At 49.7% G+C, this 20,779-nt stretch overlaps 1 protein-coding gene across 1 annotated transcript in view; it reads right to left on the reverse strand.

The window, feature by feature from the left end:
- The window catches only part of LOC137528606 (glutamine synthetase-like), an 82,763-nt gene that overhangs the window by 34,922 nt on the left and 27,062 nt on the right, over positions 1–20,779 (reverse strand). Inside the window, exons 2-3 of the mRNA XM_068249950.1 lie at positions 10,057–10,194; positions 9,162–9,356 (exon numbers count right to left, since the gene is read on the reverse strand). Coding sequence (XP_068106051.1) covers positions 9,162–9,356; positions 10,057–10,168 — 307 coding nt within the window. The 5' untranslated portion in view covers positions 10,169–10,194. The remainder of the gene's footprint in view (positions 1–9,161; positions 9,357–10,056; positions 10,195–20,779) is intronic.

A 20,779-nucleotide genomic window follows, 5' to 3' on the forward strand; every position in this document is an offset into this window, starting at 1 on the left:
TAATGGAGAAGTAATAAGGGTCAGATAACGCATTGCCCAGCAGAGGTCATCATGGCAGGACAACCATTCAGAATACAGATGTCAGACAGCCAAACCAGCCGCTGACAACGCTACAGATCTCGTTGTGGCACAACACCATACAGACACCAATCAGCCAACACAACTACAAGCCAACAATGGGGAGACCGGACGTCCGGTGGCCAATATGACCAGTCACAGATCAGATACTATCCCTACCCCGCCTGAAATGCATCTTCAGATATTATTAAGTGACAATAACTAGTCACCTGGCAGCCCTGGTGGAGGCCGATTGAGAGCTTTCCAACTAACCGGTCGTATAAAAAAGAAGGACCAAGACATTACTGGGGAGGAGATCGATGGTGGGATTTCTGAGGACCAAGACTACATTACTGGTGAGGAGATCAGTGATGGGATTTCTGAGGACCAAGACTACATTACTGGGGAGGAGATCAGTGATGGGATTTCTGAGGACCAAGACTACATTACTGGGGAGGAGATCGGTGATGGGATTTCTGAGGACCAAGACTACATTACTGGGGAGGAGATCGGTGATGGGATTTCTGAGGACCAAGACTACATTACTGGGGAGGAGATCAGTGATGGGATTTCTGAGGACCAAGACTACATTACTGGGGAGGAGATCAGTGATGGGATTTCTGAGGACCAAGACATTACTGGGGAGGAGATCAGTGATGGGATTTCTGAGGACCAAGACATTACTGGGGAGGAGATCAGTGATGGGATTTCTGAGGACCAAGACTACATTACTGGGGAGGAGATCAGTAATGGGATTTCTGAGGACCAAGACTACATTACTGGGGAGGAGATCAGTGATGGGATTTCTGAGGACCAAGACTACATTACTGGTGAGGAGATCAGTGATGGGATTTCTGAGGACCAAGACTACATTACTGGGGAGGAGATCAGTGATGGGATTTCTGAGGACCATGACATTACTGGGGAGGAGATCAGTGATGGGATTTCTGAGGACCATGACATTACTGGGGAGGAGATCAGTGATGGGATTTCTGAGGACCATGACATTACTGGGGAGGAGATCAGTGATGGGATTTCTGAGGACCATGACATTACTGGGGAGGAGATCGGTGATGGGATTTCTGAGGACCAAGACATTACTGGGGAGGAGATCAGTGATGGGATTTCTGAGGACCAAGACTACATTACTGGGGAGGAGATCAGTGATGGGATTTCTGAGGACCAAGACATTACTGGGGAGGAGATCAGTGATGGGATTTCTGAGGACCAAGACATTACTGGGGAGGAGATCAGTAATGGGATTTCTGAGGACCAAGACTACATTACTGGGGAGGAGATCGGTGGTGGGATTTCTGAGGACCAAGACTACATTACTGGGGAGGAGATCGGTGATGGGATTTCTGAGGACCAAGACTACATTACTGGGGAGGAGATCGGTGATGGGATTTCTGAGGACCAAGACTACATTACTGGGGAGGAGATCGGTGATGGGATTTCTGAGGACCAAGACTACATTACTGGGGAGGAGATCGGTGATGGGATTTCTGAGGACCAAGACTACATTACTGGGGAGGAGATCGGTGATGGGATTTCTGAGGACCAAGACTACATTACTGGGGAGGAGATCGGTGATGGGATTTCTGAGGACCAAGACTACATTACTGGGGAGGAGATCGGTGATGGGATTTCTGAGGACCAAGACTACATTACTGGGGAGGAGATCGGTGATGGGATTTCTGAGGACCAAGACTACATTACTGGGGAGGAGATCGGTGATGGGATTTATGAGGACCAAGACTACATTACTGGGGAGGAGATCGGTGATGGGATTTCTGAGGACCAAGACTACATTACTGGGGAGGAGATCGGTGATGGGATTTCTGAGGACGAAGACTACATACATTACTGGGGAGGAGATCAGTGATGGAATTTCTGAGGACCAAGACTACATTACTGGGGAGGAGATCAGTGATGGGATTTCTGAGGACCAAGACATTACTGGGGAGGAGATCGGTGATGGGATTTCTGAGGACCAAGACATTACTGGGGATGAGATCGGTGGTGGGATTTCTGAGGACCAAGACTACATTACTGGGGAGGAGATCGGTGATGGGATTTCTGAGGACCAAGACTACATTACTGGGGAGGAGATCGGTGATGGGATTTCTGAGGACCAAGACATTACTGGGGATGAGATCGGTGGTGGGATTTCTGAGGACCAAGACTACATTACTGGGGAGGAGATCAGTGATGGGATTTTATATGTGTGGCCTTTATACATACAGAGCCCTCCCCACCACTAACATTTGCTCTGATTGTAGAAGAACAAGATGGGCCCAGGAACACAAGCTTTATAAGTCAAGTTATAAAGTAACCGGTGGATTCTCAGCACTGCACAGGCTACTATGAGTTACAGTCACAACATTCTATACAAGATATCAATCAAGCCACGTCTTTACAATATTATTGCACTGTCCCTGTCTCACCTAAAAGGTAATACATTGCAAAAAAAAATAAAAAATTATAATATAGGGAGCCAATGGTACTAATGTGCAAAAACTTTTATATTTTTAGTATCAAAAAGGCTCACAATCACAGGCTAAAACCCCACGTAAAAGCATACTAATAGTAGCAAGCAAGCGTTTGTACCAGTGATGCTCATCTGAGCTAGGATATCCGAGTTACTCGGATATCCTAGCTCTTTTTTCACTATTCGAGCTCGAATACCGAGCTTGAATAGTATTAGCTATCCGGGCTGTGCTATCCGAGCGCACTCGAATAGCAATCAGATATCCGGAGATATCCTAGCTATCCGAGCTCGGATAGCGTCACGCCAGACGTCACCTCGAGTCCACACAAGCGAATCAGAGGGCTCCCAGCCCTCTGACTGCAGCCAATCACAGAGGGGGAGCCTGGCCAAGCCCCCCTCTATAAATAGCGGACGCCATCTTGCCTCACTCGTCCTGCTTGCGACTTACTGACTGATAGTACTGAGAGAACTGCTCCAGTGCTTTTTGTCTGTGTGCAAGTGCATTGCTATTGTTCTAAACCTAGCGCTTTTACACTCCAACACTTGATCTTCAACTGTATTGCTTTGTATTGTAGATAGATTGTATTTTAGGCAGTTTAGTTTGGGTGATTACTAGGGGGACTAGGGAGGGAGAGAGACTGTCACTGGTGCTGCAGCAGCTGCAGCCAGCAGCTAGGCCCTGTGCCTAGGCAAGGCAGCCTGCCCTGCTCTGTGCTCTAGTCTCTAGTCTCCTGTGCTCTCACCTGTCCTACTCTACTGTACTACTTCTGTGTTAGATAGATTTGTACTATTTTGTAGTTAGCAAGGCCCAGCTTTACTGCTATACCTGTCCTGCTGTATCTGCTCTCTGTAATCTAGTCACACCTGTTGTATTATTTAGCTAGATTCTTCTATTGTTTAGTTAGTAGTACTGTAGTGTACTGTACTCTAGTCTGTGTATAGGTACCGTCCGTCACCGCGTTACCTAGGGTCTTTGTGTGCGCAGTGCACATCTGCACTGTCCGCACCCTCTCGTTAGTGCTACACCCGTCCTATTGTTTATATATTACTTCTATTGTGTATTCGCTGACTTGTACTGTAGTCTGTGTATAGGGACACCGTCAGTCAGCGTCAGCTAGGGTCTTTGTGTGCGCAGTGCGCACTCTCTCGTTAGCTCTACACCGATCTCTGCTGTAGAGTACACCTGTCCGTCACCTCACACACCCACCACCACCAGTCCCACCCCATTAAAGTACCCCACTTGTTACGCCCACCGTTACATACATAAGTTTTTTTTTCATTTGTATAATATTAAAAATATACAATGTCTGGCACTGGCAGCCGCGGTTTGGACAGGGGCAGCAAGGGCATCGCCAAGAGAGGAGGTGGTGGGCGTGGCAGCCGCGCCACCACCACCATGCGCAGTTCTGCGTCTGCACCAGTGGCTATTCCGCCATTAGCCACTGGCTGTGGACGCCTTGGCCGCCCAACAGCTGGGAGTCACGCTGCAGAGACACAGCAGCAGCAGCAGCACCGTGTGGCCCAGATGTTCCTCCCACCACCAGGTCGTAGCCGTCCTATTGAGGAGAAGGACGCAGATGCTGTGGTGGAACTGATGGTGGATGAGCAGGCCACCATTAGCTCTGGAACCGAGTCCTCCACCCCCGCCACCGAGTCCTCCACCCCTGCAGCAGCAGCCGCCCAGCACTGCCTGGGAAGGAGGAGGAGGAGTGCAGTTCTCCAGCCCCAGCGGGCGACACCAGCACCCTGTCACTCAGCAGCACCTTCATGTTATCCCCAAGCACAGCGGGGCTATGGAATGCTGTTGCGGCAGAATTGGCGGAGGAAGGAATGCTGATGGGCACTTTGGGGGATGATGCTTTGGACAGTCAGACAGTGGTGACTGCCGCACCAAGAACCCCCCCCCCCCCCCCCCCCCAACCACCACAGGGAGACCAGCGGCAGCACCTTTCAGCCGAAGGGGCAACTTCACCTCCCCAATATGGAATTTTTTCACCCTTCCATATTTGGAGTGCAAGTATGCCACCTGCAACCAGTGCCGCATGCAGCTCAGCAGAGGGAAGGAGCCCTCTGCGTTTGGCACCACCTCTCTGGTAAACCATCTTGCAGGGAAATACTTTCACGAGCATGAGGAGTTCGTGAAGTTGAAGGAAGCTGGCAGTGGCAGTGGCAGACCCGCCACCACTGCGAAGCCGTCGGCAGCAGGAGTGCGTCAGCAACGCACTGCTCCTCCTCCCTCTGCAACTCCTGCCGCCGACACTGAGGCCTGTTCTGGCAGCCAGTCCTCAGTGGCCTCCTCTGCTCCCTCCACTGCTTCCCGTGCCAGCAAAAGGCCTCGCCAGACCCTGCTCAGCGACACTTTCCAGGGGGTGGTCCGGGTTCTGCCTCCCAGCAGCCGTCGCGTGCGTCAGCTGAACGGCTTGCTGGCACGGGCCATGTGCTCCCAACTCCTGCCTTATTCCCTTGTGCAGGAGGGGAGCGACATGCGTGCGCTCCTGATGTGTGCAGCCCCCGATTGGCCAATCCCCAGCCGACATTTTTTTGCATGCACGGCCATCCCTGCACTTCACCGCTCTGTGATGGCCAATGTCGGGAGAGGGCTGGAGCACGCGGTGGGTCAACGGGTCCACGTCACCATGGACTCGTGGAGCAGCCGGTTTGGGACAGGCTGCTATCTGTCCTTCATCGCGCATTGGGTCAGCTTGGTGGAAGGGGGTGAGGAGGGGAGAGCAGCATCGGCCACTGTCAGAGCAGCAGCACCAACAACGCAGTGGGTGGTGCCACCATGCAGGGTCAACGGAACAGCAGCAGGTTCCTCTGATCCGCTTCCATCCTCCGGCACACCAGCCCAAACCCCCCGCCTCAGCAGCAGCGTGAAGCCCCGCCACTGCCAAGCGCTGCTGGAATTGGTCAGCCTGGGGAAGACCAAACTGACGGCGAACCACGTCCTGGCCAAACTCCGAGAGCAGGAGAGGAATTGGCTGACCCCCAGAGACCTCAGAGTCGGAGAGGTGGTTTCCGACAATGGGGCAAACCTGGTTGCTGCCATCAGCAGGGAAGACCTGACCCACATCCCCTGCCTGGCGCACGTCCTGAACCTGGTAGTCCAAAAGTTCCTGCAGACCTACCAGGGAATGGACCGACCCCTTGAGGCGGCAAGGAAGGTTGTGCGTCACTTCCAGCACTCGCCTGCAGCCGTGGCGAGCCTGGAAGAGGTGCAGAAGGAGCTGCACCTGCCACAGCACCGGCTCATGCTCGATGTTCCAACTCACTGGAACTCCACCCTGGCGATGTTGGAGCGTCTGGTTGAACAGAGGCAGGCTGTCAGCCAGTACGTTGCACGAGCAACAGTTGCCTCCCTCACTGCAACTGGACGTGCCGCCACCAACCTCTCGTCCATCATCTCCACGGAGGACTGGGGGCACATGCAGCAGGTGTGCTCAGTCCTGGCACCCTTCCTGCAGGCCACCAACATGGTGAGCAGGGACCATGCAATGGTGTGCGAGTGGGTGCCCATGGTTTGTGTGCTGGACAGGGCCCTGTATGCACTGCTGGAAGAGGGAGCGGCAGCCTTGGACCAGCAGGAGCTGCAGGCAGCTTCACAGGCCACCTCTGAGGAGGAGTGCTCGGAGTTGGTGGAGGTCCCTGACCTTGCTGCTGATGAGGGGGAGCAGCAGAGCGCAGCTGGACTGGTGCGGGGGTGGAGAGAGGATGAGGTGGAGGGGGCAGAGGAAGAGGAGGACAGCACTCTCGGCTCTGGGGATGCCGATGATGTGCCAACAGACGTGGCCAGACTCTTCCCAATGGCAGCGCACATGCTGAGGTGCCTGCGCAAGGACCCAAGGGTGATCCAGATGAAGAAGAGGGAGGACATCTGGATCTGCATGATGCTGGACCCACGTCTGAAGGGAAAGCTCAGCCAGTTCCTGCCTGCAGGAGGAGACCGTGCGCAACAAATGAGGGATTGGCAGCTGTCCCTTGTTGAGCGATTGGAGGAAGCCTTCCCTCAGACATCCACCCCCACTGTCCAGCCAGCACAGAGGCAGCAGCAGGTGCCTGAATCCACCAGCAGCAAGCGCACGCGCACCACAGACCTGCTGTCTCTGACCCAAGAGCTCTACATGAGTGTAGAGCTGCCAAGGACTAGAGAGGAGGTGCCTGCAGCAGCATCATTCTCCAGTCACAGGCAGAGCTTGACCCGCATGGTGGCTGACTACATGGGGTCCTTCAGCGGGCTTGACAGCGTGGCCCCTGTTGATCCCATGGAGTATTGGGTCAAGCACCTGCCGATCTGGAGCGAGCTTGCGCAGTACGCCCTGGAAGTGCTCTCCTGCCCCCCTTCCAGCGTACTGTCAGAGCGTTGCTTCAGTGCAGCCGGTGGAGTCGTCACTGAGAAGCGATCTCGTCTGTCTCACAAGTCTGTGGACAGACTGACGTTTCTCAAAATGAACCAGGCTTGGGTGGAAGGCGAATTCATGGCCCCTGTTGTCGGCGAGAGGGGGACATGAAGTGACGACTGGCACACACACATACACCTGCTGCTGCTGTTGTATTTCATCCTGCTGTCTGTGTCTCCACTGCCAGGGAACACATTACAAGGTGCTGCTGCCCATGTGCCACCAGCTATTACGCTCAACAATAGCTGCATTCATTTTGAAAAATAAAATTGTTATTATTTTAGAGGTGTCCGGGTTGAAAACTGTGCTGTCCCAATTGTGTATTGGACACAATGTGGGCTTCACGACCGCTGTCTGGAACATCATGCTGTGTATTTACGGCCCTGGAACCACCGCTAGGACCCAGGGCCTACTATGTCTCGCTGCCTGCCCTCCTGCCTGCTGCCAAATGCCAGTCTGCCACACACTTATCCTCCTCACGCTGCCTGCTGTTATATTTCCTCCTGCTTTCTGTGTCTCCTCTCCACTGCCAGGGAACACATTACAAGGTGCTGCTGCCCATGCGCCACCAGCTATTACGCTCAACAATAGCTGCAATAATTTAAAAACAAAAAAATTGTAATTAATTTAGAGGTGTCCGGGTTGAAAACTGTGCTGTCCCAATTGTGTATTGGACACAATGTGGGCTTCACGACCGCTGTCTGGAACCTCATGCTGTGTATTTACGGCCCTGGAACCACCGCTAGGACCCAGGGCCTACTATGTCTCGCTGCCTACCCTCCTGCCTGCTGCCAAATGCCAGTCTGCCACACACTTATCCTCTTCACGCTGCCTGCTGTTATATTTCCTCCTGCTGTCTGTGTCTCCTCTCCACTGCCAGGGAACACATTACAAGGTGCTGCTGCCCATGCGCCACCAGCTATTACGCTCAACAATAGCTGCAATAATTTAAAAACAAAAAAATTGTAATTATTTTAGAGGTGTCCGGGTTGAAAACTGTGCTGTCCCAATTGTGTATTGGACACAATGTGGGCTTCACGACCGCTGTCTGGAACCTCATGATGTTCATTTACGGCCCTGGAACCACCGCTAGGAACCAGGGCCTAATTTGTCTCGCTGCCTGCCCTCCTGCCTGCTGCCAAATGCCAGTCTGCCACACACTTATCCTCCTCACGCTGCCTGCTGTTATATTTCCTCCGGCTGTCTGTGTCTCCTCTCCACTGCCAGGGAACACATTACAAGGTGCTGCTGCCCATGCGCCACCAGCTATTACGCTCAACAATAGCTGCAATAATTTAAAAACAAAAAAAAATTGTAATTATTTTAGAGGTGTCCGGGTTGAAAACTGTGCTGTCCCAATTGTGTATTGGACACATGTGATCTTCACGACCGCTGTCTGGAACCTCATGATGTTCATTTACGGCCCTGGTACCACCGCTAGGAACCAGGGCCTATTATGTCAGTCACATCACACTGCCTGACACACATTACTCCTTCTCCTGTAGCTGCATTGAGCTTCTGCTGTCTGTGTTCTGCTACCACTGCCAGGGAGAACAGAAGAAGAACTATTTTCTGCTGCCACCTGCCCACCCACTCTCCTACCGAGTAACGACCGACTATTATCACACACTACAAATAGCTGCAAGCCTGCAACTACTTCCTCCTCCTGCTGTTGTCTGTGTTTTACCACCACCAGGGTACACAGAAAAAGGCGCTGTGGCTTGCAATGTGCCACTACCTACCTATTATGCCATCAACACAAATATAACTATGGTGTTATTAAAATAAAATATTTCCACAAAGACACATGCAGCATGGGTAAGAGGGATGCAGCATGGGTAAGAGAGGGAGGCAGCATGGGTAAGAGAGGGACGCAGCATGGGTAAGAGAGGGACGCAGCATGGGTAAGAGAGGGACGCAGCATGGGTAAGAGGGAGGCAGAATGGGTAAGAGAGGGATGCAGCATGGGTAAGAGAGGGATGCAGCATGGGTAAGAGAGGGAGGCAGCATGGGTAAGAGAGGGACGCAACATGGGTAAGAGGGAGGCAGCATGGGTAAGAGGGAGGCAGAATGGGTAAGAGAGGGATGCAGCATGGGTAAGAGGGAGGCAGCATGGGTAAGAGGGAGGCAGCATGGGTAGAAGCAGGGAAGGGTGGGGAGAGGAGGGCAGCATGGGTAAGAGGGAGGCAGCCTGGATCGGAGGGGGCAGATCTCACCTTCTACAGTCTTAGGTTCATAGTCCAGGGTTTTGGTCTTGCAGCGGACTCCTTCTCCACTTCCATCAATCCACACGTAGGTGACCTGGACCATCCCCGCCTGGGGCAGCTTCATGTACTGATCCCTCACCCCCTTGTTCAGTCTGGAACTGTGAGACACAGACATGGTGGCGATTGCTGATCTGCAATGAGAAACTGAAAAAGAAGAGTCAGAAACAGGAGATGCCAAAGGACACACAGAGACCAGTGCCCAACCCCCCCCCCCCCCCCCCCCCAGATCCGGAGTTCTTCTGCCCCTACAGGACTGACTCCCATGCAGAACTGTTGGCACCATGAGAGAGGCAGACACCTGGCTTCTCACTAGGGCCACATCCACAAATCCAAAACCACAGCTCTGACCTTTCACTAGTGAAGAGGCCACCCTAAACCAATACAACATGGTCATTGCAGGTGAGAAAACCCAGATTCCATGTACATCTTTCAGGGAAGAGCAGGCTCTTGAGGGGTCAATGGAGATGTTCACATGGTGTGGTGGATTGAATGAGGTGCAGCATGCTGAGCAAGTACCGGATGACACATCCGCTACTCACTGCAGAGTAATATGGAGCGCATTGTACACATCACAAGACATGGCACAATCCACATTTATTATGCAAAGATCCTGTTTTTCTGGAAACACAACATGTAAAAATAGCCTTAAGGTGTCCGTTATCTGTACAATACTTTCATCGAATTCTGCAGAAAACGCACCAGGTGGAGAAAAGCAACGAAAAAAGGATTCTATGGTCGGTTGGAACACAGAATTTTATATTTTCTGATTGTATCTGGACAGAGAAAGTTCATCTCGTTTATCATCGTAAATCTAGTTTATGACAACAATTGAAAGTCAACTTACTCTGAGTGATTGGATTAAGACTTGCTCCCCCTGGGAAAAGCCACCACCTCATCTGCCAACTGCCAGGGTCACCAAATTTGCAGAGGACACCACCAATATTGGCCGAGACCATGCATACCGCAATTCAATTGAACGCATCTGCAAGAGGTGCAAGAAGGACAACCAGCTCATACTCAATGCAGCAAAAACAAATGAATTGCTAGCGGACTTCTGAAGCTTCCCTCCAACTAAGCTTTGTCTTCATTGAAGGCACCAATATTTCCAGGGGCATACATATGAAATCGGCCGCTGGGAGACTAGGGAGCAGGATACAGCCGGTATGGCTTACCTTGCTCCTGCACAAGTCCCAGTGGCGTTAATTACCATTCCCCCTCCAGGTCCAAGTGGATGGTGGGGAATAATGTAATTCGGCTTCCAGCTATTGCTGGTGGCTGAATTAAAGTGGTTTAAAAGTAACGTCAGCCCCGTCTTCTGATGGCGCCGAAGTTACTCCCTGTGTGCCGCTATAGCTGTAATTTCTATTACGATCTATGGTGGCGCATAAATCTCCTGCGCTGTTACTACAGCGCTTGTCTCCAGGGTGTTGAGCATTCAGTTCCTAGGTGCTACCATCAACTAGGATCTCAAGCGGGGAGAGAACACCTCCAAGGTCCAGAAGCAGGTTCAGCAGAGGTTGTTCTGTCTGAAGCAACTGTGGAACTTTGGGATGCCGCGGAAGCCGATGAGCAGCTTCTACACCGCCACCATCGGGTCCATCCTCTCAGGGGTGCCTCTAGTCATTTTGTCACTCTAGGCGAGAAAACCTGTGGCGCCCCCCCAAGCCCCTCCCCCCAGGAAAATAATCATAATGCAGCATCGTTTCACCAGAAAATAATCATAATGCGGCAGTGTTTCATCAGAAAATAATAGTAATTATCGTAATTCAGAATCGTAATTCACCAGAAAATAATCGTAATGTGGCAGCGTTTCACCAGAAAATACACTTATTGCAGCAGCATTTCACCAGAAATTAATCATAGGGCAGCAGCGTTTCACCAGAAAATAATCGTAATGTGGAAGCGTTTCACCAGAAAATACACGTAATCCGAGCAGAGGGAAAGAGTAGAGATGTAAGAGGGGGGTAGAGGAACAGAGAGGGGGAGGGATAGACAGCCAGGGCCGGCGCTACCATTAAGGCAAAGGAGGCAGCTTCCCCAGGGCCCCAGAGCTTGTAGGGGCCCCCAGTGGCTACAAGAGGAAAAAAATTTTTTCAAATCGGCCTTATAGTTTTTGAGAAAATCGATTTTAAAGTTTCAAAGGAGAAAAAAACACATTTAAAAACCTGCCGACTTTAATTGTTAATAACAAATCCACCTTAAATGCTAGAAACCCTAAATTTGCAGGATATGAGATCATTAGGAATAAGAGGAAAAAACAATTTTTCAAAAAGACCTTATAGTTTTTGAGAAAATCGATTTTCAAATTTAGAAGGAAAAAAGTATAGTTTTAAATGCGGTGAATGTCACTTTTAGTAGCAAACCTAACGGTAGTGTAATTTTACATGCATCAAACAAAAGCGCAATACATTTCCTGATGGGGTTTCCAGGGGGTCTATACGCAGCCGCAGCGCTTTGGACAAGGATCACTATACAGCCGCAATATGGCTGTATGAGGATCCCTGGCATTTTTTCCTATTTTCCCAATTTTTATTTTATGTTTAGAGTGTGGGAATTTTAGTAAAAAAAAAATTATGTGGGGTCCCCCCTCCTGAAACTTTTTAACCCCTTGTCCCCGATGCAGGCTGGGATAGCCAGAATGTGGAGCTCTGACCCATTTGGGACTTCACATCCTGACTATACCAGCTGCAAAAAAGGTCCCCTAATGCCGATTTTTGTTCGGGGTATATGTTGGGGGGGGGGGGGGGCGCAGGTTTATTTTGCCCTGGGGCCCCATTGTTGCTTAAACCGGCCCTGTAGACAGCATAAGATGGAAGAGGGTGCAGAGAAACAGAGGGGAGAGGGAGAGACAGCATAAGATGGAAGAGAGTGCAGAGGAACAGAGAGGGGTAGAGACAGCATAAGATGGAAGAGGGGGCAGAGGAACAGAGAGGGGAGAGGGAGAGACAGCACAGCACTAAAGCACAGGTTTACAGCTTTACCAGCCTACAGCCTAACCAGCTTTCAAAGAAAACTCTAGTATCCAAAGAGCAGGGCACATTCTAGCAGTTATAACAGTACTGGGAGTCTGCACACAGGACAGGAAGTGTTCTTAGCAGCCTGCCTGCATACCTTCTCTTCTGCCTGTGCATGCAGCTTATCATCTCTGGAGTAGTGATGGCTCGTTCGCGAACAAGCCGTCTCTAAGAGCCGGCTCTTTGCTGCGAACGACAAGAGCCGGTTCTCAGTTTTGAAAGAGCCGATGCCTCAGCCGCCCCACAGAGCTATGCTTTGCTCTGCAATAAAGGGCGCTGAGGCATGTTGGGAGATGTAGTCCTCCTCTTGCAGCTTGTAGAAGTGTATGGGGCGGAGCAGAGCAGTAGCAGGAGGGATTGCCCCAGTCAGAGAAGCAGTCTGGAATTGTCATGGAGACGGGGGCTTTTACTCCGATTCTGAGTGGTGTTTAGTGATATTTAATGAAGAGCCGATTCAGAGCCGTAAGAGCCGGCTCTTTAATGGGAGCCGATTCAGAAGAGTCGATTCTCTGAAAAGAGCCGGAATTCCCATCACTACTCTGGAGCAGAAACTTCCCTTCTCCCGGGCTGTGTTGCTGTCTTGTGCGGGGGCGGGGCTCCAACACGGACACATCACATTCTTCTCTCTGTGACTGCATCTGTCCCCTGGCTGTCTCGCTCCAGTGTCTGTGTGAAGCCAGTGACACAGGTGGGGGGGTCAGACTGTCTGGGGCATAAGCTGGCTGGCCGCTGGCTCCTGCTTTGACTGGCGTGGGGCGGAGTTAAAGGCTGGGCCACACGAGGTAAACACTTTACCTGTGTGGCTACTGAGAAGAAGGGGTACGGCTTTAAAGAAGGAGCCTGGCAGAGAAGAGCAGTATTGATTGCTCTATTGGCTGGGGAGAAGTGGAGGTGGAGGCACTGCTGAGCACATGGTAGCGTGCCGAGCACCGGGGACTGAGTCGGGAGGTAATATAATATATAAAAAAAAAACCATGGTCACAGTAGCAGCGGCGGGGGAATGCTCCTCACCACCTCATGGCGCCTCACCACCTCATGGCGCCCCAGGCAACCGCCTATACTTGCCTGGTGGGTGAGACGCCCCTGCATCCTCTGCTCCTCCAGTCAGCTGGTATGCAGGAGCTACGGCAAGGGATAGACTCAAGCTCCAGAGAGCAACCAACGCTACGGAGGGGATCATCAGTCACCCTTACCACATCTGGACCTCCTACACACCTCCAGACTGAAGTCCAAGGCCACCAGGATACTGAATGACCCCTCCCTGGAAGTCATTCCCTCATGCGTCTCCTATTGGGCCACCGCTACAGCCATCCCCACTACAACCTCCAGACACAAAAACACCTTCCTTCCCCAAGCTGTCCTACTGAACTCAGGCCACTACCCCACAAAATCCCCCAGTCTTAAGGTACCCATACATCCAGCCATTTGTCTATACGACAAACTAGTCAATTATTTTATAGAATAGAGTGTGTTCCACAATTCCCAATTGATGAAAAGTGCCTGTTTTCATGTCAAATTGACCAGCTTAGTTGATCGAGCAGAATGCAAGATATCGGCCAATTGCACAGGAATCGGCTACTGGTCACGTCATTCGAGCGACTTAATTTTTGTCTTCAGAGCATGGAGACATCGGTCAGATCGAATGTGAAGGGGAATCGCATAGGATATGGCTTGTAGTGTGTGGGCCACTAGTCGATTGACTTTCCATCAACCACACTGAAGTCGATTTCTTAATAAAGTCGTTGATTGAATCAGAATTGCTAGATGTATGGCTACCTTTTTATTGCTGTCCAGGTCACGTCTGCAATCTTTCTCTGCACTTCTGTGTGTGTCTAATACTCCTGTTCCTGCACTACAGTACTGCATGTCATGTGTGTCTAATACTCCTGTTCCTGCACTACAGTACTGCATGTCATGTGTGTCTAATACTCCTATACCTGCACTACAGTACTCCATGTCATGTGTGTCTTATACTCCTGTTCCTGCACTACAGTGCTCCATGTCATGTGTGTCTAATACTCCTGTTCCTGCACTACAGTACTCCATGTCATGCGTGTCTAATACTCCTGTTCCTGCACTACAGTACTGCATGTCATGTGTGTCTAATACTCCTATACCTGCACTACAGTACTCCATGTCATGTGTGTCTAATACTCCTGTTCCTGCACTACAGTGCTCCATGTCATGTGTGTCTAATACTCCTGTTCCTGCACTACAGTACTCCATGTCATGCGTGTCTAATACTCCTGTTCCGGCAATACAGTTCTCCATGTCATGCGTGTCTAATACTCCTGTTCCTGCACTACAATACTCCATGTCATGTATGTCTAATACTCCTGTTCCTGCACTACAGTACTCCATGTCATGTGTGTCTAATACTCCTGTTCCTGCACTACAGTACTCCATGTCATGCATGTCTAATACTCCTGTTCCTGCACTACAGTACTCCATGTCATGCGTGTCTAATATTCCTGTTCTCCATGTCCTGTACTCCCTGTCATGCATGTCTAATACTCCTGTTCCTGCACTACAGTACTCCATGTCTTGCGTGTCTAATACTCCTGTTCTCCATGTCCTGTACTCCCTGTCATGCATGTCTAATACTCCTGTTCCTGCACTACAGTACTCCATGTCATGCGTGTCTAATATTCCTGTTCTCCATGTCCTGTACTCCCTGTCATGCATGTCTAATACTCCTGTTCCTGCACTACAGTGCTCCATGTCATGTGTGTCTAATACTCCTGTTCCTGCACTACAGTACTCCATGTCATGCGTGTCTAATACTCCTGTTCCTGCACTACAGTACTGCATGTCATGTGTGTCTAATACTCCTATACCTGCACTACAGTACTCCATGTCATGTGTGTCTAATACTCCTGTTCCTGCACTACAGTGCTCCATGTCATGTGTGTCTAATACTCCTGTTCCTGCACTACAGTACTCCATGTCATGCGTGTCTAATACTCCTGTTCCGGCAATACAGTTCTCCATGTCATGCATGTCTAATACTCCTGTTCCTGCACTACAATACTCCATGTCATGTATGTCTAATACTCCTGTTCCTGCACTACAGTACTCCATGTCATGTGTGTCTAATACTCCTGTTCCTGCACTGCAGTACTCCATGTCATGTGTGTCTAATACTCCTGTTCCTGCACTACAGTACTCCATGTCATGCATGTCTAATACTCCTGTTCCTGCACTACAGTACTCCATGTCATGCGTGTCTAATATTCCTGTTCTCCATGTCCTGTACTCCCTGTCATGCATGTCTAATACTCCTGTTCCTGCACTACAGTACTCCATGTCTTGCGTGTCTAATACTCCTGTTCCTGCACTACAGTACTCCATGTCATGCGTGTCTAATACTCCTGTTTCCTGTTCCTGAAATTGTAAGATTTTGCTGCCGGATCACGATTGCTGAACAAATGCGAGCGGCAGACTAGCCCCGACCCTAATGCTGGGCATACACAGCTCGATTTGCTGATCGATCGTCTCACTCGATCCCGCAGTCAATTCTCTTATCTTCCGTTCCTTTTTCCATTCACTGCAATCCGGAATCGTGCGGCGAAACGATCGGGTGTGAGAACGGGCATGTCGAAAATTATCTATCGAGCCATCTTAATGGCTCAGAATCAAGACGTGTATTCCCAGCATAACACAGGAAGGAGCGAGCGTGCGCGCGCCTCCCCAATACTCCTGTCCACCCTCAGTCTGGCTGCTGGCAGTCACAGCTCTACTCACTGGCTCAGAGTGGAGTCCCATGAGGAGCATAGACATGAGACGGCACTGGGGGAATCTGTCTGCTCATTTCCATCCACAAGCGGTTATTTCCCCATGTCACGAGTTTGTTGATGAATCTGCAGCCCACGCACAGAGAGATTCCCGGCCAGACCAATGTGGAGTCCACAACTGCCGGTCGCACAGAGCAGTGAGACGCTTGTAGAGCAATTTCTATTGAGAATGAATTTGCAGTGTGGGGTGGGAGTCCATCATTGTTACTATAGAAATCACTCGTTCTGCAGACCACATTTTATGCCGGTACACACCATGCAATTTCTCATCACACCAATGGCTCGAAAGGGATTTGCAACAGGTCTGATCTGATTTCCAATCGCTTTTATACAGAAGTAATCGGAAAATTGATCAGAAAAACGATTGGAAATCAGATGAAACCTTTTGGAAGTAATCGCTTCAACCCATCTATTGGATGGGAAATTGCTTGGTGCGTACCAGGCGTTACACCGGGAATACAAGGTGTACTTTCCCATCGAATCGACAGGAATTGAGCCTGTTGAGGATTGATCCCTTTCTCGATCTGTTTCTGTTTTGTAAAGTTACTGGAAAATCGATTCCTTTATCAATCGCGAGCAGTTTTGACACACACTGTACAATTTCCCATCCGATCACCAATCGATTGGACAGGAAATTGTATTATATGTTCCCAGGATTAAGCCTCATCTACACTGTACAATTTTCCATCAGACAGACGGATTTATTAGATAGATCTAATAAGAAATTGCATTGTGTGTAGACGTCCAAATTGTGCACATTTTGCAATAGATTTTGGTTAGATAAGTACCCAAAATATATTGCAAAATCTAACACTCCGATGGGAGCGGTTGTAAATTATCTAATAATGTCAGAATTCTAGCGGTTTTATTTATACAGGAAAAGCTGTCATATGTGTATGTTTTAAGTTTTCATGTTCTATGCAAAATTTCATTGTAAACTGTAAAGTTAGAGTACTTTTTTAAAATATTGCTCTTTTTTAAAATATTGCTCTGAGACATCTCAGCATATTCCAGGTTACAAGAAGCCAAAACATTTTGTTTATGCTAGAAGAATCTTTCAAATATCAGGGTTACACAGCGCAGTATGTGGAAGACAGAAAAGCAAGTTTTAAAAGTCACATTACTGCAGCAGACATACATATACACGTTTGCTCAGTTATTACACAAATATTATTAATCTAAATATTAATAATCAATACAGTCTGTCACAGGGCCCCTAGTGGCTGGACCGCAAAATGCCTTCCAATCGGTTTCAGCACACAGACCATGCAAGCTGTGGTCGCAATCGGTGCGCTGAAACCGCTGGAATTTTGGCAGCAGACCGACTAGAAGGGAGCCTGTGAGCTACGGTAATTACAAATTACACACTATTTCAGGGTATAACTGCCACCATCTGTTACCATGGGACAGAGGAGCCCACTGACAGTCTGTGCCTAGATCTACAAATAAAAACGGTTAAACACACTCTATTCTGTCTAGCTAGCGCCAATAGTAGCGACTCTTCAGAGACCAGGTTCAGTTTGTGCGGCTAAATAGCAGGGTAGCTGAATAACAAAAGGACGTTTGTAACGATCGATGTCCGCACGCAGAGATAATCTGATTATTGGTGATCTGCAGTATCACCAAGAATACAGATCTATACCTGATTATGGATGATCTGCAGAATCACCAATAATACAGATATAGTGCTAACCTCTGGACACCTCTAGATCTATATATGGTGAGTGTTTGGTGTAACAGTATGACTTTGAGCAACCCACCTGATGAACAGGTGACCCTAAGCAGTGCAGAAGACACTGCTATGGAGAGTACAGAAACCTTCCAGCAGCCTGAGACTCCAAAAGGGGTGGAGTCAGGCTGAATGTAGGAAGGACCAGAGAGTGAGTGACACCTGAAGGTGGATGTCACTGACTGATCTTGGAGACTATCTCTTAAGTGGAGAGAGATAGCTCTCGAGGTCGGGCAAGCCAGGTCGGCAACACACAGACAGATAAAGTACAAAGACAGAAGGCTAATGTGGTATCCAAGTCAGGCAGGGTTTGGCAACGTGATATCAGATATGCGTGGTACCGAATCAGAAAGCAGAGGGATAGTCAGGAAAGCAACAGGTCATAACAGATATCAAACAATGCCTAGTCTTGGGTGTTAGGTCTGTGGTCTCTACACCCTGGAACTAGTCTGATGAATAACAGAGTGATAACACAAGTTCCCTAGTCTTGGGTGTGAGGTCCGTGGTCTCTACACCCTGGAACTAGTCTGATGAATAACAGTGATAACACAAGTTCCCTAGTCTTGGGTGTGAGGTCTGTGGTCTCTACACCCTGGAACTAGTCTGGAGTATAACAGAATGATAACACAAATTCACTAGTCTTGGGTGTGAGGTCCGTGGTCTCTACACCCTGGAACTAGTCTGGAGTATAACAGAATGATAACACAAATTCACTAGTCTTGGGTGTGAGGTCCGTGGTCTCTACACCCTGGAACTAGTCTGGAGTATAACAGAATGATAACACAAATTCACTAGTCTTGGGTGTGAGGTCCGTGGTCTCTACACCCTGGAACTAGTCTGGAGTATAACAGAATAATAACACAAGTTCTCTAATCTTGGGTGTGAGGTCCGTGGTCTCTACACCCTGGAACTAGTCTGGAGTATAACAGAATGATAACACAAATTCACTAGTCTTGGGTGTGAGGTCCGTGGTCTCTACACCCTGGAACTAGTCTGAAGTATAACAGAATAATACACAAGTAATCTGGCTCAGTGTGAATTCCCAGGTCCTCCTGGTTCAAATACACTGCTGGATCTGACTAAAGTCTGAGTGCTTCCACGTAGTGATCGCAACGGCAGACAATTTGAGAGTGACCAGCAGTAACCATATATAGAGCAGTGCTCTCTGGCGCCACCCTCAATTGATCAACCAATGGTTACCAGCTCTGAGGTCAGCTGACCGGCCTGGTCAGCTGATCCTCCCTTGACCATCATAAAAGTTCTGCCTTTCAGCGCGCGCGCGCGCGCGCGTGTATTCCTAAACCTGTGTGAACTAACAGGCTCAGCCACCCCAGCTGCACGCTGCTGCGTACAAACCGCCGCGCTGGACGCAGAACCAGCCGCCTTGCTGCTAGTACATGCGGTGGCTTTTCCGCGTTCTGCCATGTCACTAGATGCAGACCGACGCGTTGGACGCGGAATCAGCCGCCTTGCTGTCAGAACACGCGGCGGCTTTTCCACGTTCTCTCACAGTACCCCCCTGAGGAGTGGACTCCTGGCATCTCCTACCCGGCTTTCCAGGATGCAAGTTATGGAATTCCTTCTTTAATTCCTCTGCGTGCATACGACAGTCTGGCACCCAAGTTCTTTCCTCTATGCCATACCCCTTCCAGTGAACCAAATACTGCACGGAGTTCTGCACAAGCCGTAAGTCCAGAATCTTCTCAATTTCATACTCAGCTCAGGTTGGTCATCAATCAACATGGGGGAGGGGGGGGGGGGGGGGATAGGAATCCACGTGCACTGCTGGCTTGAGCAAGGACACATGAAATGATCTCACACCCCGCATGCTGGTAGGGAGATCAATGGCATAAGTGACATTATTGATTTTCCTGGTTACTGGAAAAGGACCCACAAACCTAGGACCTAACTTGGGTGATAGTTGCTTTAGGGCCAAATGTCGCGTGGACACCCAGACCAAGTCTCCTGGAAGAAATTCCCATTCTATGGAACGTCTCTTGTCAGCCTGTTTTTTCTGATTCTGAAAAGCTCTCCTCAGATTTCTTTCAACCATTCCCCAAATCTGTTTTAAAGACTTCTGCCAGTTCTCCAGTGCTGGAAACGGAGTAGAAGCCACTGGCAATGGGGTGAACTTAGGTCACCTTCCCGTCACCACCTGAAATGGGGAAAATCCTGAGGAGGAGCTCTTCAGATTGTTGTGTGCAAATTCTGCAAACGGCAAAAATTTGACCCAGTCGGTTTGTGCATCTGCAACATAACATCTCAGAAATTGTTCCAGAGACTGATTTGTTCTTTTGGTCTGGCCATTGGTCTGTGGGTGGTAGCCTGATGAGAAAGAAAGCTCCATGTCTAACTGATGGCAGAATGCCCTCCAAAACTTGGAAACAAATTGGACTCCCCGATCTGACACTATATTTTCCGGAATGCCATGCAGCCGGAAAATATGCTGGATGAAGAGATCGGCCAATTCCTGAGCCGAGGGGAGTCCTTTCAGGGGGACAAAATGGGCCATCTTACTGAATCGATCGTCTACCACCCAAATGACCCCTCAGACCTGGGGAGTTCGCCCACAAAATCCATGGACAAATGGGTCCATGGTTCACTCGGGACTGGCAGAGGCTGCAATGTTCCAACAGATGCCTGACGGGAGGGTTTGCTCCTAGCACACACTGCACATTCCCTCACATACTCCTTGCAATCAGTTGCCAGTGACGGCCACCAAGCACATCTAGCAATGAGATCTTGAGTTCTGGTGGCCCCAGGATGCCCAGCATTCTTGTGGGAATGGAATTGCTGCAAAATTTGTAAGCGAAAAGGCAATGGTACAAACATGACCCCCTCAGGCTTCCCCTCTGGTACATCTTGTTGGAACGGACCCAACGTGACTGTCCAGTCTTTCCAGGTCTCAGTGGCTGCCAGAACCATCTTTTGAGGAACAATGGTTTATGGGGCTGAGGGCTGTACTGTCTCGGGCTCAAAACATCTGAATAAGGCATCAGCCTTGATGTTCTTACTACCAGGGGTATACGT

This window comes from Hyperolius riggenbachi, chromosome 8, assembly GCF_040937935.1.
Source record: "Hyperolius riggenbachi isolate aHypRig1 chromosome 8, aHypRig1.pri, whole genome shotgun sequence".
Classification (NCBI taxonomy): domain Eukaryota; kingdom Metazoa; phylum Chordata; class Amphibia; order Anura; family Hyperoliidae; genus Hyperolius; species Hyperolius riggenbachi.